The sequence below is a fragment of the Manis pentadactyla genome, chromosome 2 (genome assembly GCF_030020395.1).
Source record: "Manis pentadactyla isolate mManPen7 chromosome 2, mManPen7.hap1, whole genome shotgun sequence".
In the NCBI taxonomy this organism is placed as follows: domain Eukaryota; kingdom Metazoa; phylum Chordata; class Mammalia; order Pholidota; family Manidae; genus Manis; species Manis pentadactyla.
The window spans coordinates 110,442,473-110,457,599 of NC_080020.1; the positions used below are offsets into that span (position 1 = coordinate 110,442,473).

The following is a 15,127-nucleotide window of genomic DNA, read 5'->3' on the forward strand; positions in this document are numbered from 1 at the left end:
AGTGCCTTGAAGAGGAGATCGCATGCAGATTTGTGCTCATTCTCCTGTTTTTTTTCTCTATGATTTTTCCTTTCAAGTCCTAGTCATTTTAGCTGCCTTAAAGTTCAGCCTGTCTTTGTAATCCACCAAGACTTTTGCTTTCTGCTAGTACTCTATTCCCCTAAAACTAGGAGTTGACAAGTGCCCCAGATACAAAGCCTAGTTGGATGTGGAGCTTATGCTTCTCTTCTGAGGGATTATTATCCACTGCTCTTTTAACATTTGCTTTATGAAGTATTTTATTTAGCCTTTATAGTTGTTTTTGACAGGTGGATTGGTCTGATACAAGCCTCTCTGTGTGGCCAAAAAGGGAATTCTCTGTTTACTTTTAAATAAAATTGTTTTAGATTATAGTCACATAGAAAAAATGCTTTTTGAATATAGCAAGCGTGTCTATATATAGAGTATTGAGTAGAAGAGGGAACTGCCTAAACAAAGTAAAAATGAATTATTCTGGCACATAAACCCTTTAGAAATTGAATAATTTATAAATTTTGCTAGAAATATCAGTTAAGTGATACCTGATTGAGAATTAATTTTTAAAGCACATTCCAATTTCAAATTATATTTTGGTTAAAATAAATAATATGGATAGTCTAGTCATAATAAATAAAATTTAGGCCCTAAAGTAACAAACTAAAACATAGGCTTGACATATTTTTCCTTCACAATTTTTTATAAAATATCTGACTTTTATCAAAGATAGGTGAATATTTTTTTCAGTAATTTCTGGTACTTTCCTCTGAAAGTATGTTTATTATTTCTCTACAGATATCAAAATTCTTTAAATTATTTACTGTATTATTCTTTCCTGGAGTTTTAAATGAAATAGTTTTGAAATGTTTTATTGTAGTAAATATTTATCACTAGAGACATATGTTAACTAAATATCTGGTACTACTGAACAATCACATGTATTAAGATTTTTAAATTTCATATTGACATTATAAAGATGCATCTGATATAGTGGTATTACTATACAAAAATTATTTAATAAGATTTATCAGTAATTAAATATTTTTTGTGTTATTTAGGTGCATTGACATACAACAGAGCAACGAGGTGGAGAGGACACAAGCACTGCGATTAGTAAGAAAGGTATGCTCTGTGTCTGAGAGTGAAGGCAGATTTATGATTTCATGTTATGTGTTTTATGTTTTTAGATTTAGACTGTTCTGTGAAATCTTTCTTTTAGAATTCAAAAGCTAAATTCTCAAACATTTTTATTTTGTTAAAATTATATTAGTTAAATAGATCTAGTGAATGTTAAGGTAAGTGTAAATATTTTGTGTAATTCATTGTGATTGGCTATAGCTACGACTGTATGGTTTATAACATGTTCATTGAAAAGAATACGGTAGTTCCTCATTATCCACAGCTGTGCTTTCCCTGGTTTCAGTCACCTGTGGCCAGCCACGATCTGAAAGCAGGCGAATCCTCCTCCTTCTGACTCTGGTCAGAAGGTCAGTAGTAGCCTAACACTCTGTCACAGTGCCTACCTCATTCCTTACTTAATATCATCTCATAAGCATTTTATCTTCTCACATCATCACAAGAAGGGTGAGTATAGTACAATAAGATATTTTGAGAGAGCCCATATTCACATAACTTTTGTTACAATGTATTGTTACAATTGTTTTATTTTATTATTAGTTATTGTTAATCTCTTACTGTGCCTAATTTAGAAATTAACCTATCATAGGTATGTTTACAGGAAAAAGCATACTATATATAGATTTGGTACTACCTGCAGTTTCACGCATCCGTGGGGTAGAGGGGGTATCTTGGAACCTATCCACATAGATAAGGGAGGACTACTGTATTTCTTTCTCTAGTAGACTTGTAAATGAAATCACCACTTTGATATGTTATTGGAGAAAGAAGACTGCTTGTTCCCCACCCTCCCTTTCTCTTAATTGTATGCTTGGAGTTGGTTCTATTAGATGGATGTCACAAATAATCTTACAAGCTGGTTGTTTTGAAGATGAATTTGAATGTATTCCATAGGCTACTGCAATAAACATTTCAGGCCATTGTGCAGAGTAAAAGGTCAAAATTTAAATTCTGCAAGAGAGAGTGTTAAGGCTAATCCATAATGCTTCTAAGGAGAGGCTTTCAAGGAATTATTGTTTAATGTAATGGTATGTCCTAATGGCAGAGGAACAGAGTGAACTGAGAGTTAACTTGGGTAGGACACAGCTGTGTGAGGATTTTATCCTATTTCATCCTAAAATGTTGTTTCTTCCTAAACATTCATGGGACTCATGAAATGGATGTTTAAAGTAAAAACATCTGAAATTATTTAAGTAATTTTTTTTTAGCTTCTTCCCCGCTTTCTCCACCTTTGAGTTCAGTACATGCTCCAGAACGGTGGAATACTGAGTTTATACAATGAATAGATCCCCTCTTTTTCCTTTTTCTTCCAGTTGTCTAGCTTGTGGTTAGTAATAGTACCCACAGTGAACATAGTAAGGAAGTAGTAAATGTATGAGTTGTCTTAAAAGAGATTTGCAGTTCTAGTATGTGGTATTGGAGATAGATTATGAATCATTTGTTACAGGTAAACTGTTATATTGGGACCATGATTTAACTCTTCAAATTTAAGTTGAAAAATTAAATGTATGGTTTTTACTTATTTGTATAATCTGTCTTATTGCCATGATTTTGAGAATTCAATATAAGAAAACAAAGTCTGTTTCCAAAGAACTTACAATAACTCTTTGGTTACTTGTGTCAGTATTTTATAATGCTAGGAATTAAAAGTAAGAAAGTAAAATACATATTAACATATTACAAATAATAAAACCATTATACATAAATGTAAATAACTTATTTTAATAAAAATAACTATATTTTCCCAAAAGAAAGTTAGTGACTAGAGTAGTATTATTTTAGAAATTTGCAAATCTCTTTAATGTTCATCCTGATATAAGAGAGCTGGATTGTCATATTTACTTTTGCATTCAGTCTGTGGTGATTTCACATGCAGTGGAACCTCTGGAAAATTTCAATATACATTTGTGAGAGAATGAGCATACAAAAGACAAATAATGTCTTTGTATTATTATGAAAGTAATTTTAACTTTGCAGAATATCTGAAAATATCCTAGGTATCCTCCTTTCCTGGACCACATTTTGAGAACTGCTGCCCCTAAAATTGCATTCAGAAGAAAAGACAGCTCCAAATATTTTATGGTCTTAAACACCTCAATCTGGCCAAAATAGGTTTTAAAACTGTACTATGAAGTAAGTAACTTCTTTTTCTGATTCTTTCCTGTTACAGATGATTACTGTGAATGCTTCCTTGTTTCCTAGCTCTGTGGCTAACTCATTAATAGCAGTTGGAAATGATGGACTTCAAGAAAGAGACAGAATGGTCCGAGCATGCATTGCCATAATCTGTGAACTAGGTCAGAATTTTCTTTCTTGAGTAATACAGATGTAGTATTTTAGAAAGGATATATAACACATAAAAGCCTTTCATACATGAATTCTTTAAGTTATTGATAGATATGAAAAAGTAAGACATTCCTGATAGGGTAGTAGAAGACTTGCTATTTATGGAAATAATTTCAAAGTAACATTAAAATTCTATAAATTTTAAGGTTTTACTCAACATGAAACAGTATATAGGAATGGTCCAAATTCTAGTAATTAGAATAAAATCTCTGAAAGTCTGGCTCTCAGACATTAGTTAACCACATATGTCTTGATGTGGGTTAAAAACAACAAATAACTCACCACCCATAAAGAAAGAGTTCTAGATGCAGTAAAATTAAAGAGTTAAATAGGGAAATAGTGGGAAAAAGTCAGTAAATATTTGATCATTTTAATGAAAAGGAGTTTTGAATTATCAAAAGAAATCAAACATTTCAGAGCTATAGATTTTATTGTAAGTTGAGAAAACATGCAATGCCAGCACAAAGAAAAAATTAAATGTTAACAAACATAATAGATAAATCATTTTTTTATATAAGGAGCAACAGGAAAAATAAGAGACATGGTTAATCAACATATTTAAAAAGTTCAACTTACTTATAACTACAAAAATATAATTCTTAATGACAAAAGATTTTTTCCCCCACCAAAAGTAGAAACCATATACGTTACAATGACTTATGATAATATAGTAAAAAAATTAATAACAAAATTTTAAATTAAAGAAACAAAAGAGCCAAACCATTGAGGATTTAAAACTATCCACAGTACCTGTTGATTTAGAGACAAAGTCAGAAATTTGATTAAGGAAATGTTGAAAATAATAAAAAGTTGACCACATATCAATGTATGGAATGCCTTGAGAGCTATACTCTGACTTATCACCATCAAATGCTTTTATAACTAAGCAAGAAAAAATGAAAATAGGTGAGTGAATCCAGTAAAAATAAAAGAAGAAGAAATCAATTTTAAGGTAAGTAGGGGGAAAGTAACAATGAAATTAAGGTCTTAATTAGAGAACAAGTTAGATTTCTTAGAATAACCTGTTAATTGAAAAAAAAATGGTAACACAGATATGCAAACATATACTGTTTGAAAAACACAAAGGTCAGAGAAACAAAGAGATTAATGCAGAATTGAGGAAGAGAATATGGTAATTTTCTAAGTTGTGAGGTAATTTTTTTATATATTTGTATTTTATTGAAATGGGTTTTCATACAAAATTCTAATATTCAAATGATTCAAAAAGTAGAAAACATGACAGATCTAAAACTATAGAAATATTTGATGAAATGATTGCTTCCAAAAAGACTCATCCAGTTAGTTTTATCTTTAAAAAATTGTTTCAAGTAGCATAATTCTTGCAAAGTGTAATCTAATCAAAAGTGTTAAAAATATGGAAACCTAATTTTTTAATGAAACTAGTGTTTTATATACAAATATATACATAACATACACAAAATAGTTAGAAGACTACTTTATTAACATCCTAGCATATCTCAAATCAATACTATATCATTCTTAATGGTGGATCTCTACAAATACATATCCTTTTAAATCTTAATTAGCATTGTTTTAAAACTTTTAGCCAGATTAGTAAAACAAAATAATAAATGAAGTTTACATATTGGGAAGAAAACACAGTTACTTTGTGGATGGATTTTTAGGAAACAGTCAACTGAAAGATAGAACTTAATAATTCAGTGCTGTGGAAACATGAAAATACAAATTTATAGATTTGTTTTGTGTTTCAGCAATCATCAGTAAATATAATAGAAAAATACTATTTCTCAAGTGGAAAAGACAATTATATACAACAAATAAATTTAATGTGAAATGTGTATGATGTGTATATATATATATGTGTTTGCGGAGTACTTTTAACTTTTGAATTTGTCTAAATGAGTCTCAGTAAGGCACAACTAATCTGTATGGGTAGAAATAAGAATGTTGGTCGCCTGTATGGTGGCGGGAGCACTGATGGAACAATGGCATAACACAACTTCCTAGGATGCTGAAATTTCTATACCTTGATTGGGGTATTGGTTACCAGGTTATAGAAATGGTTCAGAATTTATTGAACTGAATATAGTTTGGAAAGTATGCTGGGATAATAGATTAAACATTTGGAAAAAAAAATCAGTTTATCATATTAAACCAGACTCAATTTTCTGACAGATTAAAAACTGAAATGCTAATCATGAACTCATTTAAAACACATACACGTATGTGTGCCCATACACAGAAAATGCCTGATATTTGAAGTATGGGAGTAGTTTCTGAACTTAAAATCTAAATTACAAATCAGATAAAAAGATTTGAAACAGATAAAGAGCTAATATTCCCACCATATAAAGAACTCCTGGCAATTGATAGGAAAGAACCATTCCAGTAAAATAGGGACAAAGGATATGAAAAAAACAATTCGGATATAAAAAAAAATCAGTTTCAGGAAGTATATTCAGTGACTCTTATTAGATAAATTTTATCCATGTGCCCTTTTAAATGTCATTAACTGTAAAGTTTTCTAAGTTAAAAAGGAAATTAAGTTATAAAATACCAGATTTCTGATTAGTTTTATTAATTATACCCTATTTAATATATTGTTTTCCTTTTTTATTTTAGCACTTCAGAATCCAGAGGTGGTGGCACTTCGAGGTGGACTAAACACCATCTTGAAAAATGTGATTGATTGCCAGTTAAGTCGAATAAATGAGGCCCTCATTACTACAATTTTACATCTCCTTAATCATCCAAAGACTCGACAGTATGTGCGAGCTGATGTAGAATTAGAGGTAGGATCTTTAATATTCTTTTCTAGGTTTAAAATATGATTTTAAATACATACGTTTACTTTGAAATTTTGAAATTAATGGATGCAGTACAGCATTAATTATCAAACCTAAATTAACTAAAACTGGGCTTATTTCCAGCAATTGTTTACAGCAGTTTGGACTAAAATGAAAATATTATTAAGAGAATTTCATCAATGTGTAAAGTGAAATTTTTTGTTTTTGTTATCTTTGAAAACTTTACTAAAAAATTAGCACACAAGCAAAGTTACTTAGACATTTACCAGTTATTTAAGAAGTCCCATTTCTTTTTAAGAACTTCAGTATGTTAATTTTGTGTGAATGGCTACTGCTAATTATATACCGTTTATTTATTAAACCATGCTAAAGTTCTCTTTATTTGAAAGTATTTGTTAGCAAGAATGACCATATATATAGAAAAAGAAATAGAATACATATCTTTCTTTTTAAAATACTCCACAATTTTTTTTTAATCAATTTTTTTTTACAGTTAGCCTACATAAGGCTACTAAATGCTCTTTTTGTAATGAAATATATAGTAGAGCTTGGAACAGAATTATCACAGACTATATTCTTATAATTTATTTGTATGAATATATACTACATGGTTGTCTATTGCAGATATCAGTCAGAGTGAGTTAAAATCAAGGATTTGTTTGTATTTGGATATGAAGTTATGCAAGGTATAAAAGATTTATTGTTCTCTGGTTTGTCTAAATCATTTTATGAAATTTGCCTTAAATGTGATAGTTTGGGCTTTATTAGGGCTGTTAGAAATATTTAAGACTATGAAATCGACAGCCTATATCATTAACAAATTTAAGTACAGTATTTTCCTTAATAAGTGATTTTCAATACATTGTTCATGGGAGTAAAATGAGAATAACTGGCATTTTGATATCTTACAGTGTGTATATCTTTAAGTTTTTTCTTTATCAAGTAGAAAAACAATTTTAAGATTGGAGAGATGATTACAATAAATGAAAATAATATGTGTAGGCATGTTTTTTATTCCTGTGTAATTGTACAACAGATTAGCAAAGTTGTCATAAGAATGGAAAAACCACAAAGAATATGGTAGACATTTAAGTACACTACTATCTTTGCTATATCTTGTTCTTTAAAACCATAAGTGTCAGTTTTCTTTTACCTTAACAAGATTCTCCCAGAATATCCTAGTGATTGAGAACATAGACTTTGGACTTTACAGATCACATTTTGATTTTTTGCTCTATGACCTACTATACTAGCTTTACAACTTTGGGCAACTTATGAACCTCTTTTGGATCATTTCTTCCTAGGTAAAATGAAGGTCATGGATTTTATCTTAAAGAATTATTGTGAACAATAAATATTATAAAATAGTAGTAGTAGTAATAATAACAGTTCTTACTCATGTAAAGTTTATAGTGAGTTACAGAGTATTTCCAGGTGCTTTGCACATGTTAATTTTAATCTATATTAAATATTTAGTACTTAGCACATAATATCCAACAAATACTGGTTGCCTTGGATATTACTCATCAACACCATCTTCTGCTTTATTATCTTCTTTACCATAGAGTCTGCTGTTTAACAGGATATTGTCCCCATTTTTATTAATTAATATCAATTTTCATTCTAAATTGATACTTTGATTTCTTTTTCTACATACAGAGGAACTACTTTTTTTTTTTTTTTTTTTTTTTTTTTAGATAATTATTTTTTATTGAAGGGTAGTTGACACACAGTATTACATTACATTAGTTTCAGGTGTACAACACAGTGATTCAACATTTATATACATGATAATTCTAAGTACCAGCTATCACCATACCAAGTTGTTACAATATTTTGACTATATTCCTTATGCTATACATTACATCCCGGTTGCTTATTTATTTTACAATTGGAAGTGTGTACTTTTTCTTGGTTGTTGTTGTTAGGGCATCTCTCATATTTATTGATCAAATGGTTGTTAACAACAATAAAATTCTGTATAGGGGAGTCAATGCTCAATGCACAATCATTAATCCAACCCAAGCCTAATTTTCGTCAGTCTCCAATCTTCTGAAGCATAATGAACAAGTTCTTACATGGAGAACAAATTCTTACATAGTGAATAAGTTACATGGTGAACAGTACAAGGGCAGTCATCACAGAAACTTTTGGTTTTGCTCATGCATTATGAACTATAAACAGTCAGTTCAAATATGAATACACATTTGATTTTTATACTTGATTTATATGTGGATACCACATTTCTCTCTTTATTATTTTTAATAAGATGCTGAAATGGTAGGTAGATACAAGATAAAGGTAGAAAACATAGTTTAGTGTTGTAAGAGAGCAAATGTAGATGATCAGGTGTGTGCCTGTAGACTATGTGTTAATCCAAGCTAGACAAGGGCAATAAAACATCCACATATGCAGAAGATTTCTCTCAGAACAGGGGGGTGAGGTTCTAAGCCTCACCTCTGTTGATCCCCAATTTCTCACCTGATGACCCCCCTGCGACTGTGCCTGTCTTAGGTTGTTCCTCCCTTGAGGAATCTTACCCGTCTCTGGCTAACCAGTCATCTTCCGGGGCCATACAGGGAAATGTTAAGTTGGTAAGTGAGAGAGAAGCCTTATTGTTTGAAATGGTTAGCTTTTTATTTCTTTGCATATTTATGCCCTGTGGCTTCTATGCCCAGCATTTGTCTTGAGGTATCTTTACCACTTGGAGGAGTTATGATACTCGGTAAATTTGATATGAGGCACGAATTCTATTTAAGAATTCGTTGTAATTAGGAAGAAAGAAGAAAAGCTATAGAAGTAGCAGGCGGGAGAAAACATGGGAAGATTGATTATTTCTTTGACATATCTTCTTGTAGAGTAACTTCAGCATGTATAGATTTTAAGCTACTACTTAAATTGCGCACACACATTAACATAATAGGAGTATAGTTACATAACCAAAGCATACCTGTAATTACCAGCCATCTCCAGTGAAACCAAGAAAACCAGTTAGGCACCCTAGGCATTTGTGAAAACTTATCAATGATATGATGGTTATTATCTAACTGAATTTGAGTAGTTTGAGAAAAATCAGACAAATTAAAACAACCCATTCCTGGGCACTGTTCACATCCCATATGTTCTTTTAACAGTAAATAGTCTGTAGTTGTAAGATTTTGGAGCGCTACAATTTGCACTTCTCCTAATTCTTGGTTGAGTTCCAACAGTATAGATCCAGTCAAATTTGTTGTTTTACTGTATGCACAGGCCAGCTTAGATATCTCCTTCATTCCCATGGCAAGTCCAGGAGCTGGTGGGATGAGTGCATCTACAGCTGTAGCAGTGCGTGGATCTTTGTTGGGGTTTTTTGATGATCATCTTCTGGCATGAGTCTTCCCGAGAGTGCTGATGTTGGAAGTTCTCTTTCATATCGTTTCTTAGTTCATTTTCGGGGTAGCCAAATTAGGCTTTGATCCTCTGTATAAACACAAACAGACCCTTTGCCTACACTTTTATATGTCCTTTATATCATTGTGTAGAACTCATTAGAGGTCACCACATAGGAACTGCATTTTTTTTTTTTAATCATTAATCTACACTTACATGATGAATACTTTGTTTACTAGGCTCTCCCCTATACCAGGTCCCCCCTATATACTCCTTTACAGTCACTGTCCATCAGCGTAGCAACCTGTTGTAGAATCACTACTTGTCTTCTCTGTGTTGTACAGCCCTCCCCTTTCTCCCACCCCGCTATGGATGCTAATCTTAATACCCCCCTACTTCTCCCCCCCTTATCCCTCCCTACCCACCCATCCTCCCCAGTCCCTTTCCCTTTGGTACCTGTTAGTCCATTCTTGAGTTCTGTGATTCTGCTGCTGTTTTGTTCCTTCAGTTTTTCCTTTGTTCTTATATTCCACAGATGAGTGAAATCATTTGGTATTTCTCTTTCTCTGCTTGGCTTGTTTCACTGAGCAAAATACCCTCCAGCTCCATCCATGTTGCTGCAAATGGTTGGATTTGCCCTTTTCTTATGGCTGAGTAGTATTCCATTGTGTATATGTACCACATCTTCTTTATCCATTCATCTATCGATGGACATTTAGGTTGCTTCCAATTCTTGGCTATTGTAAATAGTGCTGCGATAAACATAGGGGTGCACTGATCTTTCTCATACTTGATTGCTGCATTCTTAGGGTAAATTCCTAGGAGTGCAATTCCTGGGTCAAATGGTAAGTCTGTTTTGAGCATTTTGATGTACCTCCATACTGCTTTCCACAATGGTTGAACAAGTTTACATTCCCACCAGCAGTGTAGGAGGGTTCCCCTTTCTCCACAGCCTCACCAACATTTGTTGTTGTTTGTCTTTTGGATGGCAGCCATCCTTACTGGTGTGAGGTGATACCTCATTGTAGTTTTAATTTGCATTTTTCTGATAATTAGCGATGTGGAGATTTTCATGTGTCTGTTGGCCATCTGTATTTCTTTTTTGGAGAACCGTCTGTTCAGTTCCTTTGCCCATTTTTTAATTGGGTTATTTGTTTTTTGTTTGTTGAGGCGTGTGAGCTCTTTATATATTCTGGACGTCAAGCCTTTATCGGATGTGTCATTTTCAAAGATATTCTCCCATACTGTAGGGTTTCTTTTTGTTCTATTGATGGTGTCTTTTGCTGTACAGAAGCTTTTCAGTTTAATATAGTCCCACTTGTTCATTTTTGCTGTTGTTTTCCTTGCCCGGGGAGATATGTTCAAGAAGAGGTCACTCATGTTTATGTCTAAGAGGTTTGTGCCTATGTTTTCTTCCAAGAGTTTAATGGTTTCATGACTTACATTCAGGTCTTTGATCCATTTTGAGTTTACTTTTGTATATGGGGTTAGACGATGGTCCAGTTTCATTCTCCTACATGTAGCTGTCCAGTTTTGCCAGCACCATCTGTTGAAGAGACTGTCATTTCGCCATTGTATGTCCATGGCTCCTTTATCAAATATTAATTGACCATATATGTCTGAGTTAATGTCTGGATTCTCTAGTCTGTTCCATTGGTCTGTGGCTCTGTTCTTGTGCCAGTACCAAATTGTCTTGATTACTATGGCTTTATAATAGAGCTTGAAGTTGGGGAGTGAGATCCCCCCTACTTTATTCTTCTTTCTCAGGCTTGCTTTGGCTATTCGGGGTCTTTGGTGGTTCCATATGAATTTTTGAATTATTTGATCCAGTTCATTGAAGAATGTTGCTGGTAGTTTCATAGGGATTGCATCAAATCTGTATATTGCTTTGGGCAGGATGGCCATTTTGACGATATTAATTCTTCCTAGCCATGAGCATGGGATGCGTTTCCATCTGTTAGTGTCCCCTTTAATTTCTTTTAAGAGTGACTTGTAGTTTTCAGAATATAAGTCTTTCACTTCTTTGGTTAGGTTTATTCCTAGGTATTTTATTTTTTTTGATGCAATTGTGAATGGAGTTGTTTTCCTGATTTCTCTTTCTGTTGGTTCATTGTTGGTATATAGGAAAGCCACAGATTTCTGTGTGTTGATTTTGTATCCTGCAACTTTGCTATATTCCGATATCAGTTCTAGTAGTTCTGGGGTGGAGTCTTTAGGGTTTTTTATGTACAGTATCATGTCATCTGCAAATAGTGACAGTTTGACTTCTTCTTTGCCAATCTGGATTCCTTGTATTTTTTTGTTTTGTCTGATTGCCGTGGCTAGGACCTCTAGTACAATGTTAAATAACAGTGGAGAGAGTGGGCATCCCTGTCTAGTTCCCGATCTCAGCGGAAATGCTTTCAGCTTCTCGCTATTCAATATAATGTTGGCTGTGGGTTTTTCATAGATGGCCTTTATTATGTTGAGGTACTTGCCCTCTATTCCCATTTTGCTGAGAGTTTTTATCATGAATGGATGTTGAACTTTGTCAAATGCTTTTTCAGCATCTATGGAGATGATCATGTGGTTTTTGTCTTTCTTTTTGTTGATGTGGTGGATGATATTGATGGACTTTCGAATGTTGTGCCATCCTTGCATCCCTGGGATGAATCCCACTTGGTCATGGTGTACGATGGTTTTGATGTATTTTTGAATTCGGTTTGCTAAAATTTTGTTGAGTATTTTTGCGTCTACGTTCATCAGGGATATTGGTCTATAGTTTTCTTTTTTGGTGGTGTCTTTGCCTGGTTTTGGTATTAGGGTGATGTTAGCTTCATAGAATGAGTTTGGGAGTATCCCCTCCTCTTCTATTTCTTGGAAAACTTTAAGGAGAATGGGTATTATGTCTTCCCTGTATGTCTGATAAAATTCCGAGGTAAATCCATCTGGCCCGGGGGTTTTGTTCTTTGGTAGTTTTTTGATTACCGCTTCAATTTCGTTGCTGGTAATTGGTCTGTTTAGATTTTCTGTTTCTTTTTGGGTCAGTCTTGGAAGGTTGTATTTTTCTAGGAAGTTGTTCATTTCTCCTAGGTTTCCCAGCTTGTTAGCATATAGGTTTTCATAGTAGTCTCTAATAATTCTTTGTATTTCTGCGGGATCTGTTGTGATTTTTCCTTTCTCATTTCTGATACTGTTGATTTGTGTTGACTCTCTTTTCCTCTTAATAAGTCTGGCTAGAGGCTTATCTATTTTGTTTATTTTCTCGAAGAACCAGCTCTTGGTTTCATTGATTTTTGCTATTGTTTTATTCTTCTCAATTTTATTTATTTCTTCTCTGATCTTTATTATGTCCCTCCTTCTGCTGACCTTAGGCCTCATTTGTTCTTCTTTTTCCAATTTTGATAGTTGTGACATTAGACCGTTCATTTGGGATTGCTCTTCCTTTTTTAAATATGCTTGGAGTGCTATATACTTTCCTCTTAAGACTGCTTTTGCTGCGTCCCACAGAAGTTGGGGCTTAGTGTTGTTGTTGTCATTTGTTTCCATATATTGCTGGATCTCCATTTTGATTTGGTCATTGATCCATTGATTATTTAGGAGCGTGTTGTTTAGCCTCCATGTGTTTGTGAGCCTTTTTGCTTTCTTTGAACAGTTTATTTCTAGTTTAATGCCTTTGTGGTCTGAAAAGTTGGTTGGTAGGATTTCAATCTTTTGGAATTTACTGAGGCTCTTTTTGTGTCCTAGTATGTGGTCTATTCTGGAGAATGTTCCATGAGCACTTGAGAAGAATGTGTATCCTGTTGCTTTTGGATGTAGAGTTCTGTAGATGTCTATTAGGTCCATCTGTTCTAGTGTGTTGTTCAGTGCCTCTGTGTCCTTACTTATTTTCTGTCTGTTGGATCTGTCCTTTGGAGTGAGTGGTGTGTTGAAGTCTCCTAGAATGAATGCATTGCATTCTATTTCCTCCTTTAGTTCTGTTAATATTTGTTTCAGGTATGTTGGTGCTCCTGTATTGGGTGCATATATATTTATAATGGTTATATCCTCTTGATGGACTGAGCCCTTTATCATTATGTAATGTCCTTCTTTGTCTTTTGTTACTTTCTTTATTTTGAAGTCTGTTTTGTCTGATACCAGAATTGCAACACCTGCTTTCTTCTCTCTGTTGTTTGCTTGAAATATCTTTTTCCATCCCTTGACTTTAAGTCTGTGCGCGTCTTTGGGTTTGAGGTGAGTCTCTTGTAAGCAGCATATGGATGGATCTTGCTTTTTTATCCATTCTATTACTCTGTGTCTTTTGATTGGTGCATTCAGTCCATTTACATTTAGGGTGATTATTGAAAGGTATGAATTTATTGCCATTGCAGGCTTTAAGTTTGTGGTTACCAAAGGTTTAGGGTTAGCTTCTTTACTGTCTTACTCTCTATCTTAACTCGCTTGTTGAGCTATTATAAACACAATCTGATGATTCTTTATTTCTCTCCCTTCTTATTCCTCCTCCTCCCTTCTTCATATGTTGGGTGTTTTGTTGTGTGCTCTTTTTAGGAGTGCTCCCATCTAGAGCAGTCCCTGTAGGATGCCCTGTAGAGGTGGTTTGTGGGAGGCAAATTCCCTCAACTTTTGCTTGTCTGGGAATTGTTTAATCCCTCCTTCATATTTAAATGATATTCGTGCTGGATACAGTAGTCTTGGTTCGAGGCCCTTCTGTTTCATTGCATTAAGTATATCATGCCATTCTCTTCTGGCCTGTAGGGTTTCTGTTGAGAAGTCTGATGATAGCCTGATGGATTTTCCTTTGTAGGTAACCTTTTTTTTCTCTCTGGCTGCTTGTAATACTTTGTCCTTGTCTTTGATCTTTGCCATTTTAATTATTATGTGTCTTGGTGTTGCCCTCCTTGGATCCCTTGTCATGGGAGTTCTGTGTACCTCTGTGGTCTGAGAGGCCATTTCTTCCCCTAGTTTGGGGAAATTTTCAGCAATTATTTCTTCAAAGACATTTTCTATCCCCTTTTCTCTCTCTACTTCTTCTGGAATGCCTATGATTCTTATATTATTTCTTTTATATTGATCACTCAGCTCTCTTAAAATTCTTTCATTCCTGGAGATCCTTTTATCTCTCTCTGCATCAGCTTCTCTGCGTTCCTGTTCTCTGTTTTCTAGTCCATTAATGGTCTCTTGCATCTCGTCCATTCTGTTTTGAAGTCCTTCCAGAGCTTGTTTTATTTCTGAATTCTCCTTCCTTAGTTCTTGCATATTTCTCTGCAAGTCCATCAGCATGGTTATGACTTTTGTTTTGAATTCTTTTTCAGGAAGGCTGGCTAAATCTATCTCCCCAGATTCCTTCTCAGGGGAAGATGTAGCAGATGCTGAAGCTGTCTGGGTTAGTCTTGTCTGGATCATATTTTTTTGCCTTTTCATGTTGACAGGTGCTATTGACTGTCAGCTGGGAGGGCCAAAATTTTCACTTGCTACTGGCCTTTCTTTACTGG

At 33.8% G+C, this 15,127-nt stretch overlaps 1 protein-coding gene across 8 annotated transcripts in view; it reads left to right on the top strand.

The window, feature by feature from the left end:
• RICTOR (RPTOR independent companion of MTOR complex 2) overlaps window positions 1-15,127 on the top strand; it is a 113,920-nt gene that overhangs the window by 50,743 nt on the left and 48,050 nt on the right. For all 8 annotated transcript variants that reach the window (XM_036910836.2, XM_036910840.2, XM_036910838.2 and 5 more), the window contains 3 exons: window positions 1,074-1,137; window positions 3,323-3,449; window positions 6,103-6,272. In XM_036910836.2, coding sequence (XP_036766731.2) covers window positions 1,074-1,137; window positions 3,323-3,449; window positions 6,103-6,272 — 361 coding nt within the window. The remainder of the gene's footprint in view (window positions 1-1,073; window positions 1,138-3,322; window positions 3,450-6,102; window positions 6,273-15,127) is intronic.